The 25,112-nt window shown below is 36.4% G+C and overlaps 1 protein-coding gene and 2 non-coding genes across 3 annotated transcripts; 1 reads left to right on the top strand and 2 right to left on the bottom strand.

Moving 5' to 3' along the window:
• Positions 1-35: 35 nt before the first annotated feature.
• On the bottom strand, positions 36-2,683 carry LOC140879230 (G2/mitotic-specific cyclin S13-7-like). The gene is made up of 9 exons (XM_073282907.1): positions 2,453-2,683; positions 2,016-2,151; positions 1,869-1,929; positions 1,598-1,774; positions 1,373-1,498; positions 999-1,247; positions 738-899; positions 462-643; positions 36-365 (listed from the first exon to the last, which is right to left on the bottom strand). Exons 1-9 carry the CDS (start codon positions 2,487-2,489, stop codon positions 227-229), a joined length of 1,269 nt encoding a protein of 422 aa, XP_073139008.1. The 5' UTR covers positions 2,490-2,683; the 3' UTR covers positions 36-226.
• Positions 2,684-3,957: 1,274 nt separating this feature from the next.
• Positions 3,958-4,060, top strand: LOC140876718 (U6 spliceosomal RNA). Its single transcript, XR_012148956.1, has one exon. It is a non-coding gene; the product is annotated as a U6 spliceosomal RNA (small nuclear RNA).
• Positions 4,061-6,878: 2,818 nt separating this feature from the next.
• Positions 6,879-6,951, bottom strand: TRNAA-UGC (transfer RNA alanine (anticodon UGC)). Its single transcript has one exon. It is a non-coding gene; the product is annotated as a tRNA-Ala (tRNA).
• Between the last annotated feature and the right edge of the window lie 18,161 nt (positions 6,952-25,112).

Genomic DNA, 25,112 nt, shown 5'->3' with positions numbered 1-25,112 from the left:
AGAATATTATATGTTCAGATACCAAGAGGCAAGAGAAATTACAGTTGACATAACACTAAGGCTGAATCTAAATGGACAGCAGGTGGATCATAATAACCTGAGAAAAACATTTCAATCCCGACAAAATAATCGACAAAATCCACACTTAGAGGCTAGCTAACACAGATCATTCCAGAAGTGATCTTTCTACTGAAACACGACCCAAAATAGTTACTTCGTTGATGTCTCAAGCCGAGAGAAGTCCCTTTGCTGCAGGAAGCAAGGCTACAGCACCCCTCTCTGGGCTCGAGTACTTTCGAGCAACAGCCTTGAGCTTATTTTCCACCACACCCGAGTGGAAGCTGACCAAAAGCTTGGCACATTCCCTATATAGCAAAATATTGAACAAGTTCAAAGAAATTATAGGGAAAAGCATCTTCTGATACGTGAACAAGATGAAAAAAATTAGTAAAGTTCATTACAGTAGCTGATCTTCTGAATAGCCAGTATGGTGCTTGAGAGTTGGGGTCCAAAGGGGACTCTTGTTAAGAGTGCAGCGTGCTGCATACACTGCAGATGCGGAAATCATTGAAGAGCAGTATGGTATGATGGTGGCGTAGTTCATCAAACCAAGTTCGGCTAAGAAAAATGCCATGTTCTCCAGCTGAGTCACCAGAAACAGTAATTCAATGAAGGTCTAGAAATTTGATGTAAGGCAAAGTGTGGATACATATTAATGTGATAAATATAATTGATACCTCTTGATCGGATGGAATGGAAGCTTTTATGTATCGAACCAAGAAAACATATGGAGTTGGAACAGTTAGATACCATTCAAGTTTTCCAAGAATTGCTTTCTCCATCAGAAGAACTTGTTCTCTGACGTATGCATTGTCTGCTATTGCTATAAAATCACTTACCTGTTTTTTTTAAAAAAGCAAGAAAAGTACGCTCAATTTTCTCTTCAATTTTGTGAGAAATAATAAAGATTGGATTTTGTTATTTTTTTAATTATTTACCTCTGGTGCCCATATCTCCTCATACTTGCAAGCAATGAGCATTGAACTAATGCCAACCAACTGCAGTTCCCTCCTGGGAACAGTTTTTAACGATAAGAATCGATCAACTATATTGATTGTCAAATAGAGACTTTCAGGCATCAGCTCAAACTTCTTGTGGACTTCAACTAGCCAATCTACAAGAATGGCTCTCATTTTAGAGTTGATTTCTGGCTGCGAATCCATGTAATCGTGAACCCGAGTGTCTCCCTGATTACAAAAAAAAAAAAAGTAAATATTAGATGTGCAAACAAGGCACAGGAAGAAAATGCTTGGCTCCGTATTCTCTCAAAAAAAATTTAAAAAAATCTTGGCTCCGTATATCAGAAATGCACCTCCGCAAGCTTGTAGAAACTGTAGATATCCTCGATATACTCGACAGCCGCCAATTCATTTTCCACATCTGCTGCATCAATATCTACTATGAGATCTTTTGGTTTCTTGTTGAGTCCACAAGCATCCTGTAAAACATCATAAAATCAGTCCATTTCAGAAAGAGGATCATAATTATCGATTACATAATTAAAAAAAACGGGGGATTGGGATCGAAATCTATGAACCTTGCTTCTAGCAGTAAGAATTGCAGTCAGAGTTTTGGTGGGGATTTTCCTTTCACTTTTGCAGATTTCTTTTACATCAGAACTGATGGCAATTACGGTTTCTTTCTTTGGCAAGACTGGCTCCTTCGTAGGTGCTATAGCGGCTTTCGCAGCACAGTCTTTTCCCACCACAGGTTTCTGTACAATGTCATATGGTTGCAATAACTCAAGATTCAAGAAAAAGAAACTATAAACAATACCGAGAAGATACAAATATAATGCAATATTCTACCTTGTTGTTGTGTTTTTCTGCTGCAGCCTGTGCATTTTCCAATAGCTGTGCTCCAAAACGCCTGAAAATTCAAAGAAAAAAAGAAAAGAATCAATTTATTTTCTTGCACAGAGCCAAGAAATCATTCATTGTGCAGAATATGAGGACCTTGTTACAGGGCGAGTGATTTGATTTTGGGGCTTCCCCTCAACAGCTGGAGCAATTGCTAAATTTCCAATATCTCTGAGAACTCGCCGGTTTTTGCCTTCGGCTTCTCCATTCTTCTGCTTTGCTGCTCCTAATACTAAATCAGAAGGAGGAACACATCTTTATTCATTCCCAAACAACAAAGAAAACCACAGAAAACTATTCCAAGAATTGAATGCATAAAAAGATACAAAATAAAACACCAGTAAAAATAGGAATAACGACATTGGAACTTGAAAGAAACTAAATTCCCTGCAGATCATAATGTTCCCTTCAAGATTCTACCGAAAATTGATGAAGAAACGAAATCCTAATAATACCCATTTCAGTAAATCAAAAGTAGATACAACCACAAACTTAGAAACAAAACATTACACATCAGAAGTCATGGGAGTTACCTCTCGGTTGCTCCGGAACAAAAGCTTTTGAAGCCATCTCCAAATCTATCTCTCCCCGTTCAAATTCCTCAGAATTATTATTTCTTTGATTGCCAAACACTCCACCCACACTAGCCCAAACCGATGAGAAAAACACCTGGAGACGACTGTTTCGTGTCTCTCCTTCTTCTTGGTTTTCGATCGCCACAATTAATATTGAAATCGCTCTTCTTCTGCGTAATCTTGTCTCTGTTTTTTTCCTTTGAAAGAAGTGATGAAGAAAGAGGGACTTTATGCGGATAGTGAATCTTATAAAAAGGGAATGCTGAAGGGGCGCTTCCCTTTTAACGGTCATATTCCGAGTTTTGAATAGAATCCGTTGGATTCATGATGAATGAACGGCTGGGATCGGTATTTGGGGTTTCATGTAGATTTTAACTAGCCGTTGGAAGTAATAATAGTGGAGCCGTTAATTTTTCACCCTTAAGTAAGTTACCTTTTCTAATTTGATTTGCTCCATCTTTCTGCAAATATAAATCTGGAACATATATAAAATATTTGTTTTCTTGAGAGAAATAAAATAAATTTTAAATAATAAAGTAGATTATGAAATACGAACAATCCATTTTTGTGGTTGAGTTTTTTTTGTAGTCGAATGATAAATATTAATGATTTTTTGCAAGCAATAGAGATATTAAAAAAAAAAATACGACATGATCATTTTTGTTGTTTTCAAATTAATGATTTTTCATTTTTTTTTCTTCTTAAGAGTGATAGCATATGATAAAATATATTAAAATTTAAAAATATAGATATATCTAAGATTTAATTTTAAAATATAAATAAAGATATGATTGAAGATTTAAAAAGAAAGATTATTTTTATTTCAAAAAAAAAAAGAAAGATTATTTTAAAAAGAAATATTATTTTAAGAAAATAAAAAAATTACATCCATAAAATTATATAATAAGGGTATAATATAATTTTAAATAAAAAAAATCACCAAATCAACTAAAAATTCGTTAAATAGTAAGATTCATCCAATTTTCTTCAGATTTACTTAATTTATTTGCTAGCTTGATAAACAAAGTTATGAATAGACCTAAAAATGATTTGAATATAATCCATTTACAAATTAAAAATTTGAGGCCCAGAAATTACATTTATTAAGGCCAGGAAAAACTTAATTAATTCTTGTGATTAAAAGTAATTACTCGACATTAATTTAAAATTTTTCTTAGAAAATTACTCGACATTTTACCTCTTTTCTACATAAATGTTACCATTTAATATCAATATTATACAAATATAATCTGCAGAATAAGTTTGGGTATAATTTACTCCAAAAAAAAATTGTATATAATTAATTTGTTTATATCATATCGTAATAAGGTAAGCTAGTACATTAGAGATTAAGAAGGGATTATAACAGTAAAGCCCATTATTAAATAATAAAGTCCATCCCACATCGCCTAAGTGCCGCTTACAAAGCTGTTTTATCTAGTGTAAGCCAGCACTATATTAGTGTCCCTTCGGGGACATCCGATAAAATTGGAACGATACAGAGAAGATTAGCATGGCCCCTGCGCAAGGATGACACGCATAAATCGAGAAATGGTCCAAATTTTTTTGGAACTCTACTATAAAATTTAGTCTAATTTTATTTTCTCTAAATATTATCGCGATATTTTTTATAAAATTGTTTATTTTACAAAGTTTTTATACAAACTTTTAAAATAAATAAATATTTTGATAATTATTTTAGAAAAACGTGTTTAGAGTTGAACAGGTGTTTAAATAATTATTATTGTGACATCTCGTACTTCTCATTCATGTTTATAAAAATATAAAATGCAGAAAAAATGTGGAATACCTTCTTTTTTTTTTTTTGTAAAACATATGTCATGCTCCCAAAATAAAATGTGATACATTCATAATTTAATTCATTCAAATGACTTGTAAATTTCACCACTCAAAACTTGTATAAAATCTCATGTGGGAACGTCAAAACTTTCCCGTGCATACAAAACTTGAAACTATAAAACATACTAAATTCTAAAACTAATTTATTAAAACATGAATCCAAATAAAGTGTGCAATAACATAATTAAAATTCATAAACTCATGTATAGATGTTTGACATGAGGTTCTCGGACAACCGTATCATACAATCTTCTCTCCTTCTTAACTTCTCAATCCTATGATCATCGTTTGAATCAATGACTACTTCATTTTCAAATGCACCATGCAAAAATAGTGAGTTTAAAGACTTAACAAATATATTCATATAATAACGAGTACATAATAAAATCATAAGACATGCATAAGACATTATCATAACATAAACTATAACTTTCTTTGTAATATGAATATATACAATTGTTGTAAACATTATAGCACATTCATTTGGTTCATGATAATGTAAAAATTGTACAACCTTGTATAACATATGATACAACATGCATTAGCCGAAGTCAACACGTGTATCGTCTGATACAACCCTTACTAACCGAAGTCAATACGCTTAACGTCAACATTGTTTTGAAAGGGGTACCTCGGAGCTCATCTTGAAGCACTGTATCCCGTATATCACCACAAAAACACATAAACCTTTTAAAATAACTTTTCATGATTCTTCCATTCATTCTCATTCTTATCATGCTCGTAAAAACTTCATGGTTGAAAAACATGCATACTATTTAAACATAAAGTAAACACGTCTCTTCACTTTTCATAAAATATTATGCTTTCATATTTAAAATAACTTTTATGAATAAAAAACTTAAACCGTCATGCATTACACATAGCTAGCGATTCACGTAAGTCGTCCTTCACCTTCTCGATGATTACATCATGCATCAAGAACCCAAGACCACAATCAGATCCTTACATGCATTTATAAGACTTATACATTTTTTTTTTAAAAAAAAAAAAAAGAGTGTAAAAATACCGCCTTACTCACGTGGGGCAGAACCGTGCACGTTAGGGCGCAACTTTTGGCGCACCATCTGCTGCCTAGAAATCCAGGCAGCCTCGTGGAGCGCCGGGTTCCCTTTTTCTTTATTTTTTTGAAACTTTTGCACGCAAACACGCTCGGTCCAATGCATATACACACTTACTAAACGACATATATCATGTAATAAACCTAAAAAAAAACATCATATTACCCTCCTAACGACTTATCCCCAAGATTTAAGTCCAAAAACGTATCAAACTCAACCCAACATAAAAAGTCAGATTTTCAACTCTTTGAAATCCTTGCTCCCAAACATACTCACAACTCGTCGAGAACGACTTACATGTCACGAATACATGTCATCATACATCGTTCTTTAAAAAATATATGGATTTATCACAAGAAAACATCATATAATTACAATACATACATCAATATCAAAAATAAATATTATTGATTGGATAGTGCTTCAAAGATTGAATAAAACTTGTATTTTTCTTGCTTGGTATGAAAATCCAGACTTTGATAATACGATCTTAGTCTTCTCACGATGTGAAAATCTATGAACCTTTAGAGATGATTTTTTAAAAGGTAGGGGAGAGTGGCGGCTGTTCAAAAAAGTGTAGGAGATAAAAACTTGTCAACGTTAAGTTTGACTCTAAATCCCTACTCAGAAAAGTCCATGGACCAAGAAAGTGTAGGGGACAAAAACTTGTCAACGTTATGTTTGACTCTAAATCACTACTCGAAAAAGCCCATGGACCAGGAGTTGGCCCATAAAGCTCAAATAACATATTTTAAAACACATCATTCCCTTAACTTTAATTAGATACATGCACAACTGCAAAATAAAATCTCCACAGTTCATATATTTTCTTAAAAAAATTTCTTAATCTTGTTCATAGGCTAGTTTTCATTCCGTTCGTCACTAGAATATTCATACCTAAAAAACATTAAAAACTAACTATTTGCATAAAAATTCATGCTTCAAATATTTAACACATAATTTTCATAGTAAATAATTAAAAATATCTCGTGAATGGATTCGTGAATCGGCCATTACAATTACAAAAAAGATTTTATAGTTAAAAATAATTTTAAAAAAAGTGTTTCAACAATTATTCTATAAAAAAATTATAATTTTTGTTTAACTCACTCTTTTGTATTTTAAAAATATAAAAATAAATCACATCTTAATCGTTAAACTATTTAAAAAAACTTCAAAAACGTTTTACTTTATACACACACGTACGTTAAGTTTTTTAACTCATAAAATATTAAAAATATTTGTTCGAACGGAACTTATATATAAATATATTATATTTTAATTAAAAAACAACAAAATTTCCAATAGTCACCTGGTGGGTTTGTAAATTAATTTTTTTTTTAGAGAACAAATTAATTTATTTTTCTAAAATAAAATAACGTATTGTTTCCATGCAACGAATTCTTTAATAAAAAATAAGTAGCACTAAAAGAAGTAGGAAAAAATGGAGATGCGGGGGATCGAACCCCGTGCCTCTCGCATGCAAAGCGAGCGCTCTACCATTTGAGCTACATCCCCTGCATGTGGTACGAGTTTCATTCAAATATAAATACTTTATATTTGTTCATAGCTAACCTCTTTGATCAGAACTTCAAGCGCTCTTCCCTGACTCTTAAGTCTTAAAATCATCCAGATTCAATTGTATAGGAAAATTTTCATAAACCAGAGATTCAATTTCAATAACCAACAAAATTTTTTATATTATTATAACATTAATTATTATTAATATAAATTATTATTTGAATAGATATTATTATAATTATCAAGTTTAATAGTAGTCAATATCATTATATATAGTATTTAATATCTATATTTATCATTAATTTTTATAAATAAAATTATACTTATAATAATTACATATTATTATTCTTATAATAAGCATAATAATAAATAATAATATTAATTATTGTATAATAGTAACAATATTATGACGGGTATATATTATTATTATAATAATTATTATGACTAATAATAATAAATATTATTATATAAAATAATTAATATTATTATAGTTATAATTTTCATTAATAAAAATTATAACCATAATCCATGTTTTCAAAATCAGATTGGTCGATTCGATCGAGAAACTAGTCACTGGTCCGGTCCGAAATACTCCCAAAAACCGTTTTAACGGTTGAACGGGTCAGAACCGACTAAGAACCAAAAAACCGGTTCCGAATTTTTTTATTTTGATAAATTATTATTTTTTATTTTGAAACTTTAATTTAATATTTTATTATATATATACATGATTATTTGAAATTTGTACTTCGCTAAAAATATTATTTCAGCAATATTAGGGGTTTTTAATTAATTAATTAATTTTTAAAATATATAACTATAATTAATATTTTGAATATATTTATATAGTTATTTATTTTTCAAACTATGATAAATGTATATATTTTTTGTCTATTTATATACATCTTTTAGATTTTTAAAATTTAAAATATTATTAATTATATTATATTATATAAACGGTTTTTTGTTTCGATCGTCCGGTTAAAACGGTCTGACCGATTAGATCATTTTTTTAAATTAGATCGGTTTGATCACCGATTCGGTTATGAAAACATTGACTATAATTATTACATATTTATATTATTTTAATAAATATAGCAATTAATAATTGTGACGTCCCATATTTTAAAGCATTTACAAAACTAGATGCGAAAAAAGAGTGGAAAATTTTTTCAAAACTTTAAACAATGCAGGGAGTGCATCACGCTACCTCAATGATCAACTACTCAATATTTGAAACATGGATGCAGCCCTACATTCAAATACCATCTAAAATACGGCACGTCAAAACCTACTACTAACATCTTAAAATGATAGGGGAATGTGAGCGACAATAAACAAACTACTTACATAAAATACATTTGAAAATAATCGAGCAATCTTCACAACAATATCAAACTGAAATAAACATTAAAAATATTTGATACTTGAAATCCTTAAAACTCATCAATAAAGACTGACAATAAAATAATTCAATCCTGAATCTTTAAAGACTGAACATAAAATAATGTAACACCATAATATAATTTTAAACATATGAAAAAATTCTTGTTTTAAAAACGTTAGAGCCGCAGAACTGTCGTGTCATGCAATGTTTTCACCTCTTGGACTCTTCAGTCATTCTACCAAAGCCTTTAATTCAAAACTTCTTAATCAAATTGCACCATTCAAGTACAGTAATTTTAAAGACTCAACAAGCTTAAACATGCATATCGTTAACATAATAACATCAAAATACTTTAAACTTAAAAACTTGAACATAACCTTCAAAATCCTTTAAAATGAAAAGAACTTAAACATGGACATCTTGATACTTAACTTAAAGAACTTGAAAATAAACTTCATGCATTATTACATAACATTACTACTCCGTTCCTTGATGAAATATATGAAATTAAAATCATATGAAAATCATGAGAATTGAAATGGCATCTTAACATGAACATAACATAAAAACTTATCATTTTGTGGTGATGAAATATGTGTATTGTGGTAACCGTCATAATGAGTCATTCATAGCTTCCTGTTGTACAACAAGCATATGGCATTACGCCCGTAATTTTCATTCTTTGGATAGCTGCTCCGGAGCTCATCCCGAAGTGCATACCCCGTATAATCACCACAAGACACATAAATCATCAAAATATTTTTCATGTATCGTATCATATCATCATGCTTCATCATAAAATTATTCATTCATGTTTCATCATCTTTCATTTCATCATAACTTATCATTTCATCATATCAATTCATTCATTATGAAGCATCATTGAAACATCGTAATTTTCGTCTTAACTTTCATTTCATGAACATAAATTTTTACTCGATAACTTTATGCATATCGTATATAATAAAAATCATACTTTCATATTGAACATAGTTTCATGAATGAAACTTAGACATGTACATGCATCACATAACGTAAGCGGTCCATGTAAGTCGTTCTTTTCGTTCTTGACATTAAAACTTGAAACTTTTTACATATGAACTCTTAAACATACTTAAAACACCTTAATATATCATGAACATGCATTTAGAACTTAAAATCATGCAAGCAAAGTGTTAGGGGCAGAACCATTCTCACTCGAGCGGAATAAATTCGCGCTCAAGCACGTCCTGTTCTACCGCAACCTACTGAAAGCACTGAAACTCTATTTTTCTGTCGGAATTTGGAAAAGCGGTAAACATTAAAGTTGTAGTTATTTGTCTTGGCTTTAAAATGACGCTAGTTTCACCCCAATTGGATTTTTTAGTAAAACGTTATTCTCGATCTACCAAAATGTATCACTGCCAAAAATACGGTATACTCGACACACTTCGGGGCGATTTTGGACATATTTCCAAACGGATTTTGAGAAAACTAAAAACATGAAAGTTGTAGATATATAAACTAGATTTCAAATAAAGTTGGCCTCAAGTCATTTGGATTAGTGCACCAGTCGTGATCCTCAAAATCATAACGGGTGTAGCTAATCCGATGCCACCGAACACATGTCACATTTCAAAGATTTATCTTAAAAGCTATCTCAACACTTAAAAATCATGAAAATGATACTTTTCATATTATAATACTTGATTTAACTTTCATCAAAGCTACAATAACACTTCAAAACTAAAAAGAAACATGAATCTCCTGAATAAAACTCAAGAACTCGACAAGAACGACTTATGCTTTACGATTTCATACGATCACATAACATGCTCTTTAAACCCTTAAAATCATGAAATTAAAAACATCAACATGAATTTTCATATCAAAATATTTATACTCTTGAATGGGTTTTAAAACAGTAAAACTTGCACTTGCCTTTGTTCCTCGAAGAATGGAATCAATTTGGACTTATAGAGATCTAGCCTTACTCAAACAGAATCGAGACATGCTAAAAAGGCAACCGAAGGAAGATCAAATCCAGGAAATTGTTCACTTGTTCCTAAGCTCAAAATAACACCTTTACACGGTGAGGTGTAGTGATCCATCCCGGAATCACTAACTAATCAGATATTAATCATGCAATTATATCTTAGAACGGAAAATAAATCCAGCGAAAACTTAAAGTCCAAATACAACATACACGGGTAGAACAACCGGGCCAAAAATAAAGTATTATACAACCCTATCAAAAAGTACTTAAAGTCTTTCCTAACACCTGAACAGAGGAAGGTTCGCCATGCAACCACTGCAGCTCAACGACCGCTGCCTCCGGGTCCGTCCAACCTCAGACATGCCCCATGGAATAGGGTGTCCAATACAAAATACTTGGACGTGAGCATAAACTCTCAGTACATAAGTACGAATATACATATATCATGCATGCTCATGCAATATGATGGGTACTCGAAAACCTATCCAGAAAACTGCTCAGTCAAGGCGCCATGGTATGTAGCATGATGGACCGTCGCATCAGGAGATGGCTCTCATACCATACAATCGTGGATATACCGGTTTCCAAATTCATGGAAATCCATTCACTAAAATACGGGGCTGAGCGTCCCCTACTATAGGCTATACAAATCAAGGAAATAAGCTCAACGTGTGAATGTATGCCGGCATAATATAATGAACATAATAATGTCACACACAGCATGCAAACATAATACATGTATATCCAACCTGGTATCTCGAATAATACGTCCGTACCTCTAAGTAGAAACCCCGAGTACCCTAGCAACCTAGCAGTACAGGTACTCACAGCCCAAGCCTATAAGCAATAATTACCATATCACTTATAATATACTACAATCCTTAACTAAGCTATCTCATACTCCCTAATCTCTATAGTGATCCAAAGTTATATCTGCGTCCGTAGTCAGCCCTTTGATGACGACTGCCTCAAAACTTAGGCACAGCTCCGCTGTTTTCCCCGCAGCTTTCCGCCACTCCATGATTTCCAATACGACGCCTAAAAACCTCTAAAATCGCCTAAAAGGAGCTAAGAACGAGAGAGAGGGTTTTGGAAGGTGCAAATGAAACTGAGCCCGCGGCCCTTTATTTATAGACAGTGATCAGAGCGTCTGATCCCGAGTTTGGAGCCTCCGATCCTGATCGGAGCGTCCTAATCATGCGTCCGAACTCCCTTAGCCATACACGTGTCTACTTCCAGAGGACGCCTGCCGACACTCCTTCAGAGCCTCCGATCCACCTTCGGAGCATCCGAAGTCCTTTCAGTGAATTCATGCATGATGTAATATTTCGGACAGCTGGACTTGTACATGATCGGAGCCTCCGAACTCAACAGAGCTTCCGATCCTAGGCATTGGCTCCGATCTTAGTTCGGACCCTCCGAACCTCGTTCGGACCCTCCGATCTCTCCGAACCCTCAGAACCTTCCCGACCATTTTTAAGAAACCTTCCCGACCATTTTTAAGATCCCTTAATCAAGGTTTAGCAATTTTAACATAATTAAGCACTTGATTACTTATTTTGGAGATGGGTTACTACATTATCCTCCACTTAAGAGATTTCGTCCTTGAAATCAGGACAAGGATAACAAATCACAAAACTAAAATATCTTATTACAATACTGCAATTACAATTACAACTTAACTGCGAAAAATAAAATACAATCAGAACAACTCTTGATGTTCAAAACACATACGACTCTCGATCTCCCAAGTAGGTTCCTCGGTACCTCATCGCTACCATTGAACCATGACCAGAGGAATGCGCTTATTCCGAAGCACTTTGTCTTTACTATCAAGGATTCTAAGCGGTTTCTCAACATAAGAAAAATCAGTTTCCAGCTGAACCTCCGTCGAATGCATAATGTGCGACTCATCTGCCACGTGCTGACGAAGTAGAGATACGTGGAACACATTATGAATATCGGATAGCTACGGCGGTAACGCCAAACGGTAGGCCATATCGCCGAATTTCTCCAAGATCTGAAACGGGCCAATGAATCTCGACACTATCTTTCCCTTGAGGCCAAACCTCATCACTTTCCTGAAAGGAGAAACTCGCAAGAAGACATGTTCCCCTGTCTCGAAATGCAAAGGTATGCGCTTGGTGTTGGCGTAACTTGTCTGTCTATCATGTGCAGTCTTGATCCTCCTTTTTATTAATTAAAATTTATCTACAATCTGCTAAATCAGCTCCGGCCCCTCAACCTGTCTCTCCCCTACTTCATTCCAAAATAAGGGTATTCGACAACGGCGACCATAAAGAGCCTCAAACAGTGCCATGCCAATGCTGCGATGGTAGCTGTTGTTATATACGAACTCTATCATTGGCAAATGATCCTGCAAGGATAATCAAAAGTCCATCACTGAAGTCCTCAGCATGTCCTCCAACGTTCGAATAGTCCTCTCAGACTAACCATCAGTCTCTTGATGATACGTTGTACTGAGACTCAATGTAATACCCAAGGCTCGCTGGAAACTACCCAAAAAATGTGAGGTGAACCTCGGATCCCTATCACTGACTATGCTCAAAGGAACTCCATGCAAAAGTACGATCTCCTGAATGTACAACATTGTCATGCGATCAAAACTGTACTCGCGATTGTACGGAATAAAATGAGCAGATTTGGACAATCTGTCCACAACCACCCAAATAGTGTCACACTGTCTGGACGTCATTGTCAAGTGGGTGACAAAATCCATCGTCACATGATCCCACTTCCATTCCGAAATCTCCAAACTATGCATCGGACCACCCGATCATCAATGTTCTGCCCTAACATGCTGGAAAACAAGGCAACGAGAGACAAACTGATACACACTGCGCTTCATACATTTCCACCAAAATCTAGTACGTAGATCCTTATACATCTTGGCACAGCTGCTGTCAAGGTTATTCTTGATCCAATTATCAGCTCCATCAAGTGTAATAAACATCATACAAGATCCAATAAACATTACACAAGATAAGTGAAGTCATTGACAAGTTCATAACCACATCTCATAACCAAAGTACACAACTAAATCAAGTGTTGCACATATCCAAGGAGTAGAAACTCTAGACAAAAGATCAAATCTAATAGTTCATAACTCCAACCCAAGCATAGGATCAACTTATATATAGTGAAGTAGACAAGATTCAAGTCTAACAACTATACAACCATAACTCTTGATTTTATCAAACAAGTGACAGCAACTCGACATCTATATCGGATCATCACTCTAATCTCTCAAGTCTCGATTTGTCAAGCCCGCCTTTGCCCTATTCTTGAACCACCTGTTACCATGCAACATACAAACACGACAACAGCCGGATAACTCCGGTGAAAAACATATTTCCCAGTAAAAGCAACTAACATGCATTTCAAATTATATCAATCAAGCTCAAGATATAAAATAGAAGACAATGCATGCTTTAAAACAGACTTTTCTAAAGAACTCTATTATTTCATCGGTTGGGATCCCGAGAAGAAGATATCGTAACTAAACCACCGACACTCCCGATCGAGGTGGGGCTACTTATCTTGCTTTCCTAGACTTTGAAGCCACCATACATGTAATTCAGACGCTAGGCTAATACAATCACCCAGGCCATACATATATAGTTCCTCAAATCGTCTAATCGAACGACTCCGTTCATTTCAAAAATCAAAGGATATGTCTCACAAGATGAATGCAATATAAAAAATCATATATTCATTCAACAACATCATAGACACAGTCAATAATTCACATAAGAGCAAAGAATCAATTAAGTATGTGATTTAGGGAACTCGATACAAACCATCTCGAGTTTTAATCCCATTCAAAAAGTAGTCCATTTTTACCTTTCGATTGTGAGGTTTATGGTGTCTTCTAGCTGTCCAAATCTGTACAATAAACAACCACAAGCCTTGTCTCAAAATTTGAACTTAAAACCATTCAAACTCCATTGTAGAATAACTTCAAACCTTTCTTCAATCTCTATCGGTTCGAAGGTGACGTTCTCGAGCTCGATGGTATTCAAACACAATCTGAAATGAAGTTTATAAAGCTTACAAACATCAGCTAGGACTCACCAAAATCACAGCTCAATACAAGATAGCAAAACAACCTCAATTCACAATCCGGCGGCGTAACGGTATAAATTCGGCAACCGAAACTCAACTACAACAATTCTAACAATCATACACATCCTATATCAGCTGAATATCAATCAAAACCAGTACATACACATTCAAAACCAGCATATCAGTAGGTATATAGCTCAATTCACCCGCTGGACCTTCCAAGAATACAATCAATAGCCATTCGTCGATTCGGTTTTGAAAATACAAGATACAATCCTTCAAAAACTCCTACACAAACACACGTACTGATCTCTGCCATTTCCAGATTCTCAAAACATAATAATTCAAAATAAAACTTACATCAATTCGAAGGCCTCGTCACGAGGATTCCAAAAAACTTTTCGGAATCGAATCGGATAACCGGAACTCAAACTATTGAAAGTTGAAGATGAAGATTGAACTTGGGTTTCCTTGTTTCCTTTCTATCTCGGTTTCCTTCTCTGAAAATTATGATGGAAAAAGATAGCATACACGTGAGTACCTATCAAATTAACAAGTGTGCAACCAATTTTCCAATATGTGCACTCTAGCCCCTCAAGTCTTCAATAATTGCAATTTGGTCCTCAGCCTTTCATTTCATTCAATTTCAATCCTAAATAATTTAAGAATATTAGAATTTAAATCAAAACTCCAAATATTCCCAAATTAAATATTCTCGGATTAAAATTAAATAATTCCGGGCGTTACACACGGTTCAACTGTTTGTAGTCGATACAGAGACGCATAGAACCATCCTTCTTTTTGACGAAAAGAATTGGCGCTCCCAAGGTGACACGTTCGGTCGGATATATCCCTTATCCAACAAATCTTGCAACTGCTGTTGCGACTCTCTCATATCTGTTGGTGCTAGTCGATAAGGCGCTCGAGAAATTGGAGCCGTCCCTGATACAAGTTCAATCCCGAACTCGAACTCTCGGATAGGAGAAAATCTTGGAATCTCATATGGAAAGACGTCTGGGTACTCACAAACTATGGGTAACTCCTCTAAAGGTCTACTACCTATGGATGTATCAATCACATGGATAAGGTACCCTTCCCCACCCGCCTCTAAAACCTGTCCGGCCCTCAAAGCTGAGACCAGAGGCATAAGGGGTTGCGCTCCCTCGCCATAGAAAAACCAACTATCGCCCTCAACCGGACAAAACTGGACAATCTTCTGATAACAATCCACCGTAGCTCTATAGGAGGTCAAGATATCAATACCCAAAATGCAGTCAAAGTCTTCCATCATTAGAACCATAAGGTTCGCTAACAACTCAGAGCCTTCAAATTCTAATGTACATCCCAAGACTAAACTCTTGGCCAAAGCTGAATGACCAGTCGGAGTAGACACAGATAACACTACATTTAAGGGCATGTATGAAAACCTATAACACTTAACGAATCTTGCTGAAATAAAGGAATGCGATGCACCAGTGTTGATGAGAACAAATGCAGGAATGCCATATAAAAGAAATGTACCTGCTATAACGTCCTCATTCTCCTGCTGAATCTGATCCTGAATCAGCGCAAACACCTGTCCGGGAACACGAGGTCTCTGATTGGTGCTCCCAATAGACTGTCCCTGCGACCTCTGTAGAACGGAAGAATGAGAAAAAGAACCAATCGCTGATCCTCCGGTATCCTATGGACAATCCCTCTTCATATGGCCAATCTCGCCACATCGAAAACAAGCTCCTGACCTGCAGAATTTCTCAGTCAGGTGATGGCCTCCACAAGTAGCACACTGTCCTTGGACCTTCTTCTTTCAAAAGTGGTGAACCCCACCTGAACCGAAACCAGAATAAGAAGAAAACACACCATTTTTCTTGAAATATTTAGCTCTCGAGCCCAATGAACTAACTGGTTTGGAAGAAGAGAGAAAAGATCTGTTACACCGAAGGCTGTCCTCTGTCTGATGGCATCGGCTCACCAAATCCTCGTAAGCCATGTCCTCACCAACCGCCACACGATCATGAATCTCTGGATAGAGGCCTTGAAGGAACAGATTATACTTCATTTCGGTACTAGAAGAAATCTCTGGGAAATACGGCAAAAATAAAAAAACTTCTGCTTATACTTGTCTATAGTCATCGTGCCCATGACTCAAACTCAGCAACTCAATGGATTTTTCCTGACGGAGAGCAGGAGGAAAATATAGCTTTCTCTAGAAAGCTGTGTGAAACTCTGCCCAAGTAGCGGTGCCTCGCGCAGCAACAAAAGGTGCAGATATGGACTTCCACCACTTCCGTGCACTCCCCTCTACAAGAAAGTCAAGAGTCTCCATATTTTGCTCCTTAGTGCATCGAAACTCGCAAAAACAAACCTCCATGCGTTCCAGCCAATTTCCTGCGTCCTCCGGTGATTCCCCTCCAACCAAAGGTTTAGGACCAATCTGCGTAAAATGATGCATACTAAAACGCCTAAGCTCGTCCGGACGATGATGATGGTGGTCCCGACGATTCCCGCGATCGTCCTCGTCACCCGGCGTCCACCGCCACTGCTGTGGCTTTCATCAAACTCAGCCATCTGGTCAAAGGTAATAGAGGTTAACCCAAAACGGTCTTAATAATTCCCAAAATTAATGCATGCTCTGATACCAATAAATATAGTAACCATCTCGGAATCACTAACTAATCAGAGATTAAGCATGCAATTATATCTTATAACGAAAAATAAATCCAGCGGAAACTTAAAGTCCAAATACAACATAAACCGACAGAACAACCGGGCCAAAAATAAAGTATTATACAACCCTATCGAAAAGTACTTAAAGTCTTTCCTAAACACTTGAATAGAGGAAGGCTCACCACGCAACCACTGCAACTCAACGACCGCTGCCTCCGGGTCCGTCCAACCTCAGACCTGCCCCATGGAATAGGGTGTCCGATACAAAATACTTGGACGTGAGCATAAACGCTCAGTACAGAAGTACGAATATACATATATCATGCATGCACATGCAATATGATGGGTACTAGAATACCTATCCAGAAGACTGCTCAGTTAAGGCATCATGTGAAAGAGTTGATGCCCCGCTAGCCAACTTGTGGCTAAGGGCTTTGAGAGTCTCCTTTTGTAAACAATCTTTGTTTAGTATAATATACGTTCTTTAAATGACGTTCACTTTATCTTATTATTATATATTGATATACTATTGTTATTTTGATAAAGACCTTGAATATACTAAAGTAAGATGAGATAGTGAATATAGAGAGATCACTGTCATGAAACACATCTTATATTCACTGTATATTCTAAATAGTTTCTAGTCAATTGAGCCGTCCACAAATAAGGATAAGGATCACTCGAGATTGAGACTAGCATTTGCGATGCCGAGTACCACGTTTCATTGGTATGGAACATAAAGATGTTCGAAGCATGCAAATGGATATTCATATGATGAATGATCGAACTACCCTATTCGGACTTTCCAAGTGGTTATCACTTATCGAGTGGATATATTCCGCGGTTTTGGTTGTACACCATTAGTCCTTATTACTTGAAACATCATTGAGACTCTATATGCTAGTACTGTGCCTTGACTCGTTTACCGACTCTATTAGGGTCATCAGGTGTCGGGATTGGGTACAGTTACGACACATATAGAAGTCGATGCTTTGTTGTCAAGGATTCACCGCACACTTGCGAGTGTGGATATCCTATGCAATCTGAGGAGATATTAGTGTGATGAATCTCTGGCCAGAGTACATGATGTGTTTTAGGTTACTTGGTTTCCTAGTAGCACATGCGATATCACTATTTGATCTTCAAGATGCATTGCATAGTTATCGAATCTCAAACGACTCTCGATGTACCAATGGTTGTTGATTCGATCGGGATATATGGATGAAGGGACCGTACTGTACGCTAACCAAAATCTACTGGTTCTTGCAGGCACTATCAGTGATACCTAAGGAATCATGGGGCGATGTTGCTAGACGCTCTTACCATGATTCGATGGGCAAGTCGGAAATTGTTGTTCCGAGTCACAAGGAGTTGTGAGCCCACGGCTAGTTGTATCCCTGAACCATTGAGGGTCACACAAGTAATGGATTTCTAATCCCCGTTGAGATAATTAAATTTAAAGAGTTAAATTTAGTGGATAAAGAAGTAGGACTTCTTATTTAAAAGTAAAGGGAGTAAGATTTCCTAAAATGACATATTGATGGATATTTTTGGAAACCACTGAATTCGGATTCAGAAAATTTTTCTTGACTTTAAAAGATGCAGAAATGGTTTCTGTGCACATTGGTGAAATTGGTTTATCAATCTGAGTCACGATGAATTTTATATTAATTTTTGAACATGCGGGCTTTGCTTGTCAGGCTTGAACTTATGACTAATGGGCCCTAAGCTGTTAGAAGCCCACATTATAAATAAGTTATTGCAGTACAGAAATTGACACAGGAAGGCAAAAAAAATTTCGAAAACCCTAGGGTTCTCTCTCTAGGTGGCCGCCGCCCCTCTCCCTCTCTGTCATCGAAAATCCAGCCTGTAATTTTTGAAATTGCAGTCTGGTTTAACAGATCAAATCTGTTAATTTCTCTTCGTAGAAACTTCTGATAGACTTTCTAGTGCAGTCTATCAGAGGGATTAAATCTCCGTTCGTGGACCTGATTGAAGAAACATTCGTTCATCAGTTCCTGGGATATACAACAAGAGCAGATTAATCTGTTGGTGTCCGTAATCTCGCTTCGAGATTTTAAGGTAAAATTTACATTGTTTAAATTTTATGTTATCAATTTTAATCGTAGGAATTTGATACCCATGATATGGAATTGTTCCATATAAAATTTTAAAACTTCCGCTGCAACGGGTATCATTTTTTTTTTCGATCCGGAGAACGACCGTGTTCCAATAGTGGTATCAGAGCCATGTTGCTCTCGGATCATACGATTAAAATTTTATCAAAATTGTACCATGCCTCAATTTTCAAAACTGAAAAAAAAAATTTTGGGGGGGGGGGGGGGGCTGCCGGCTACCCGAAAGGGCAGCGGCATGCCCGCCGCCCGGCGTGCAGCAAAGGCTGCGCGCCGCTGGGCTGCACTCGGCAGCCCAGCATGATGGGCTAAGTCAACCGTTGCCCTAGCCCATCACCTACGCGGCCCAGCAGCCTGGCGGCTGGGCCAGGGCAAATGTTGCCCTAGCCCAGCTGCTGGGCCACTGGGCCGCCACCTGGTGCCCTAGCCCAGCGCTCGGCTGGGCCAGGGCAGGGCGGGCTGCCCGGGATTGTCCCGGGCAGCCCCAAAATTATATTTAAATTTTTTTTATTTTATAATTTTAGAAATTATAATTTTTAGACCAATTGAAAATTGTTTGGATTAGTCCATGAGGCAATGGGTCAAAATTGTTTGAGCCCAAAATTTTAAGAAAATTAATTTTTAGATAAATTTTGAATTTTGGAAATTTATAAATTTAATCCAATAAATTAAATCTTTAAATTAATTATTTTGGTACAATTGATAATAAAATATGATTTTATATATGAAATAAGAATTTATCTATAAAATATGATTTTATGAATAAATTAGATATAATATGATTTTATATATAAAATAAGATTTTATGTATGAAATATGATTTTATCTATTTAAATTTATTGACATTGCATGTTATCCAATGAATTAATTTTGAATTAAATATTGGATAAGGATGATCGATTGTCATGACCAATGTTATAGGTGTATGTTAGGTTGTTTACATTTGGCTTTATTATTGATTGTTGGGTTTTATTAATGGGCCTGGTTTATGGCCCAATTTGATTTTATCATTTGTAATAAAAGTGGGCCTGGTTTATGGCCCGTTCCCACCCCTATACTGTATCCCTTTATTTGTCATAGTAATTTATTGTAAATTCACTAGAAATAGTAGGAGATTTTGAAGATGGAGGTGGGCCCAGCAAGCAATGATAAACACTGAAGAAATGTAAATTGGAAACACAATGTAATAGGATTGTATTGCATACTTGCATATCACCTAGGATTGGACTTAGACTCGTGATTGGCAACCACGGGTCGATTAGTAATGGAATCGATCATCCTAAAATATAATATATGATATTATTGTTGTATGCATGTTTAGACTAAATTGTATGAATCCCGCAAGCATACAAAATTTTGAATGATGAGACAAACCTTTTCAAAATTAAAATCCCTCATTTTAAATTTTATTTAAAATTGATATCAAGATTAACAAAAGGGAATTTAAATATTGTTTAAATGTTCCTACCTTCCATCAACGATCAATGTATGAGATGCTACCCGCGGGCATGGTCCGGCTCATATTATTGGGGGGGCTCGTTCGTCGGAAAGCTGTACATTGGATCGACACATGTTGTAAGTTGGGTGGAACTCCCATGGGATTGGCTCATATTATTGGAGATCCACATGGAGACCGTCCATCACAACTTAATATTGATGGGTCATCTTGACATGTCACAATAAATGGCATCATATTATTGGGCCCTTACTGGACATGAGGTAAATAACATGGGGATTGTTTTGGAAACAATTGGGCTCTACCTTTTGAAGAGCATGGTTGGCTGATATTATTCGGGACCATGTTTTGTCAATTGGGCTCCATGTTCCCACTAAAGAAAATAATTCTCTCGTTTTCACTAGAGGGTGGTGGAATCGTTAAAATAGTGAGAGTATAATTCATAAAATTAAACTCGCCTTATTTTATGTCTTATTAAATTAATTAAACAATCACTGATTATTGTCTGTTTCTTTTTAGTATTTCATTAAGATGAAGATTGTCTTGACCTCGGAGAAGATGTTCTACGTGTTAAAAAAATCTCCTCCGAAGGAAGCACCAGCTGATATAAGTCCAGAAGAGTTGGCCAAACTTGATAAATGGTGGGACCATGATATCAAGGCCAAATGTTATATGCAAGCTTCGATGTCTGATGAACTCTAGAGGCGATTTGAGGATACCGTGAATGCTGCTGACATTCACGTACAACTCAAGGAACTTTTTGGGGCTCAATCGAGAGCTGAAAGGTTCGCTACTGTAAAAGAGTTAATGACGTATCGCATGCGTGAAGGGAATTCGGTCCGTGATCATGGGGTACGCGTGATTTGGCTCATTCAGAAGTTGGTAACGCTTGAATTGGTATTGGAGCATGAACTCAATGTGGACTTATTACTTCTCTCTCTTCCTTCATCGTTTGACGGTTTTGTGGTGAATTTCAATATGAACAAGATAGAGGCCTCCCTTGAAGAGATGATCAATATGCTTGTAACTTATGAAGCCACTTTAAAGAAGGATAAATCGGTTCTCTTGGTGGGCTCCTCTTCTTCTGCTAAGAAGGGGCCAAGTACAAAGGGTAAGAAACGATCTGCCCCATCCAAGAAAACCGGACCCGAGAAAAAGAACAAGACAAAGGCTTCAAACGTGGAAAAATCCAAGGATGTTTGCCATCACTGCAAGAAACCCGGTCATTGGAAACGTAACTGCAAGGAATATTTTGAGCAGTTGCGAACTGCGAAGGGTATGTTTTATATTGAAATAAATGTTTCACTTAATACTACTTCTTGGGTATTGGATACCGGATGTGGATCTCACATTTGCAATGATTTGCAGGTGATGACAAGAAGTCGCAAGCTTAGGATGGGTGAGACCCAGCTGAGGCTCGGAAATGGTTCTCGAGTTGAAGCAAAAGCTGTGGGAGACATTTGTTTAATTTTGCAGAATGATTTTAAGTTATTTTTTAGAGATGTTTTATATGTGCCAGATTTGGTTAAAAACATTATTTCTATTTCTATGCTTGATAGAGATGGTTTTTCTTGCAATTTTGTGAATGGGATTTGCAATATTTACAAGAATGAATGTTTAATTGGATATGGACAACTTGAAAACGATCTATATAACTTAAAATTAAAAGACGTTCAAATTAATTATGTTGATAAACCGGTAACAACAAATAAAAGGAAAATTGATAATCAAAACCCGGCAAACCTTTGACATGCTAGGCTAGGTCATGTTTCCTCAAGGAGGATGAACAAGCTAGTGGGAGAGGGCATGTTTGATATGTCTGATATTAACTCTCTACCTACTTGTGAGTCCTGCTTGAAAGAAAAAATGACTAAATCTCCTTTCAAAGAAAAACCTGAGCGTAGTCAAAATCTATTGGATTTGATCCATACAGATGTTTGCGGACCATTTAGTATTGGTACAAAATTTGGTCACACCTACTTCATTACCTTTACTGATGATTATTCTAGGTATGGGTACTTATATTTGATGAAATATAAGTCTGAATCATTTGAAAAGTTCAAAGAATTCAAGGCTGAAGTAGAAAACAAACTAAGTAAGAGTATTAAAGCACTTCGATCAGATCGAGGTGGAGAATACTTAAGTATCGAGTTCTTGGATTATCTAAAAGAGAATGGGATTCTCTCTCAGTGGACTCCTCCTATGACACCTCAGCTGAATGGTGTTTCGGAGCGTCGCAATCGAACCTTGTTGGACATGGTTCGATCTATGATGATCTTTACTGAGCTCCCACCTTTGTTTTGGGGCTATGCTCTTGAAACGGCGGTATTGTTGTTGAACAACATCCACACTAAAGCAGTGGACAAAACACCATACGAGTTATGGAATGGCAAAGCTCCTAAGTATTCGTACTTGAGGATTTGGGGATGTCCTGCTTACGTGATGCAGACAGTGGGAGATAAGTTGGATAGTCGATTCACCTTATGTTATTTTGTAGGGTATCCGAAGAATTCAATCGGATATTATTTTTATCATCCTACTGAAACAAAAGTGTTTGTTTCAAGGAATGCCACCTTCTTGGAGAAGGAGTTCTTATTGGATAAGAAAGGCAAGATGATGGAACTCGAAGAAATTCGAGAAGAACTCGAGATACAAAATAACGATCCTATACCTCAAGAATCATCACAAGACACGCCTATTACTAGAAGATCCAAGAGGACTTCTAGGCCTCCTATTAGATATGGTCTTCTTCTTGAAGGGGATCAAAGTGAACCCGACATTGGATGTGATCCGAGAAACTTCAAGGAAGCAATTTCTGATGCTGATTCGAACTTATGGCTTGAAGCTATGCAGTCGGAAATAGACTCGATGCATGCAAAACAAGTTTGGTCTTTAGTAGATCCTCCCAATGGAATAGTTCCAATAGGGTGTAAATGGATCTACAAGAGAAAGCTTGGGCCTTATGGTAAGGTATTGACCTACAAGACACGATTGGTTGCAAAAGGTTACACTCAAAGACAAGGTGTTGACTATGATGAAACTTTTTCACCAGTCGCAATGTTCAAGTCCATAAGAATCCTTATTGTCATTGCTGCATGGTATGACTATGAGATATGGCAAATGGATGTGAAGACTGCATTCCTTAATGAAAACATTAATGAAGAGATCTATATGATGCAGCCCGAGGGATTCACATCCATGGGAAGCGAGCATAAGTTATGTAAGCTTCAGAGATCAATCTATGGTCTCAAACAAGCATCAAGAAGTTGGAACCAGAAATTTGATGAAACAATAAAGGACTTTGATTTCATCAAGAACCCGGAGGAACCGTGCGTGTACAAGAAAGTAGTTAAGGATGCTGTGAAATTCTTAGTACTTTATGTTGATGACATCTTACTCATTGGGAATGATGTAGGGATGTTGCAGTCAACAAAGATATGGTTGTCAGGTAGATTCTCGATAAAGGATTTGGGTGAGGCGTCCTATATTCTAGGGATACAGATCTATAGAGATAGATCTAAGAGAATGATAGGACTTACTCAAGCTACCTACATCGACACTATATTGAAAAGGTTTTCAATGGATGAGTCCAAGAGAGGACATCTACCTATGTGTCATGGAGTCTCTCTATCCTAGTCTATTTGTCCCAAGACTGACGAAGAGATAGAGAAAATGACACACATACTATATGCGTCAGCCATAGGGAGTATCATGTATGGGATGATATCTACCAGACCGGATGTGGCATTTGCTCTGAGTGTCACGAGCAGATATCAAGCCAATCCCGGTCAAATGCATTGGAAAGCCGTGAAGGATATTCTTAAGTACTTGAGAAGAACTAAGAATGTATTCATGGTTTATGGAGGAAAAGATCTGAAATTGGAAGGCTATACCGACTCTAGCTTCCAAAGTGACGTGGATGACTCGAAGTCAACCTCTGGATTTGTGTTCATGCTCAATGGCGGTGCTGTCTCTTGGAAGAGTTCCAAGCAGGACACCACAGCGGATTCCACCACTGAGACAGAATACATTGCGGCATCAGCTGCTTCTAAAGAGGCCGTTTGGATGAGGAATTTTGTCCAAGAGTTGGGCGTTATTCCTGAAGCTGTTGGTCCAGTTCCGGTGTACTGTGACAACACGGGTGCCGTTGCTCAGGCAAAGGAACCAAGGTCTCATCAAAGATCCAAACACGTACTGAGAAAATACCACATCATCCGGGAGATCATGGAAAGAGGAGACATCACTGTCGAGAGAGTGGCCTCTACAGACAATATCGCTGATCCACTTACTAAGCCCTTGCTAGGACCATTATTTGACAAACATCGCGAAGCAATGGGACTACGTAGTATGATTAGTTGGCTTTAGGGCAAGTGGGAGATTGAAAGAGATGATGCCCCGCTAGCCAACTTGTGGCTAAGGGCTTTGAGAGTCTCTTTTTGTAAACAATCTTTG

The sequence above is a fragment of the Henckelia pumila genome, chromosome 1 (assembly GCF_033568475.1).
Source record: "Henckelia pumila isolate YLH828 chromosome 1, ASM3356847v2, whole genome shotgun sequence".
NCBI classification, from domain to species: Eukaryota; Viridiplantae; Streptophyta; class Magnoliopsida; order Lamiales; family Gesneriaceae; genus Henckelia; species Henckelia pumila.
The sequence above is the reverse complement of the archived record's forward strand: the minus strand, read 5'-3'. Positions and strand labels throughout refer to the sequence as shown.

Bases quoted from the DNA above. Each gene is read 5' to 3' on its own strand.
- LOC140879230 (XM_073282907.1), bottom strand. From the start codon at position 2,489: ATGGCTTCAAAAGCTTTTGTTCCGGAGCAACCGAGAG. The intron at 1,775-1,868 runs GTAGAATATTGC...GACATTGTACAG, and splicing joins CAGAAAAACACAACAACAAG to AAACCTGTGGTGGGAAAAGA. The intron at 1,499-1,597 runs GTTCATAGATTT...GATGTTTTACAG, and splicing joins TTCTTACTGCTAGAAGCAAG to GATGCTTGTGGACTCAACAA.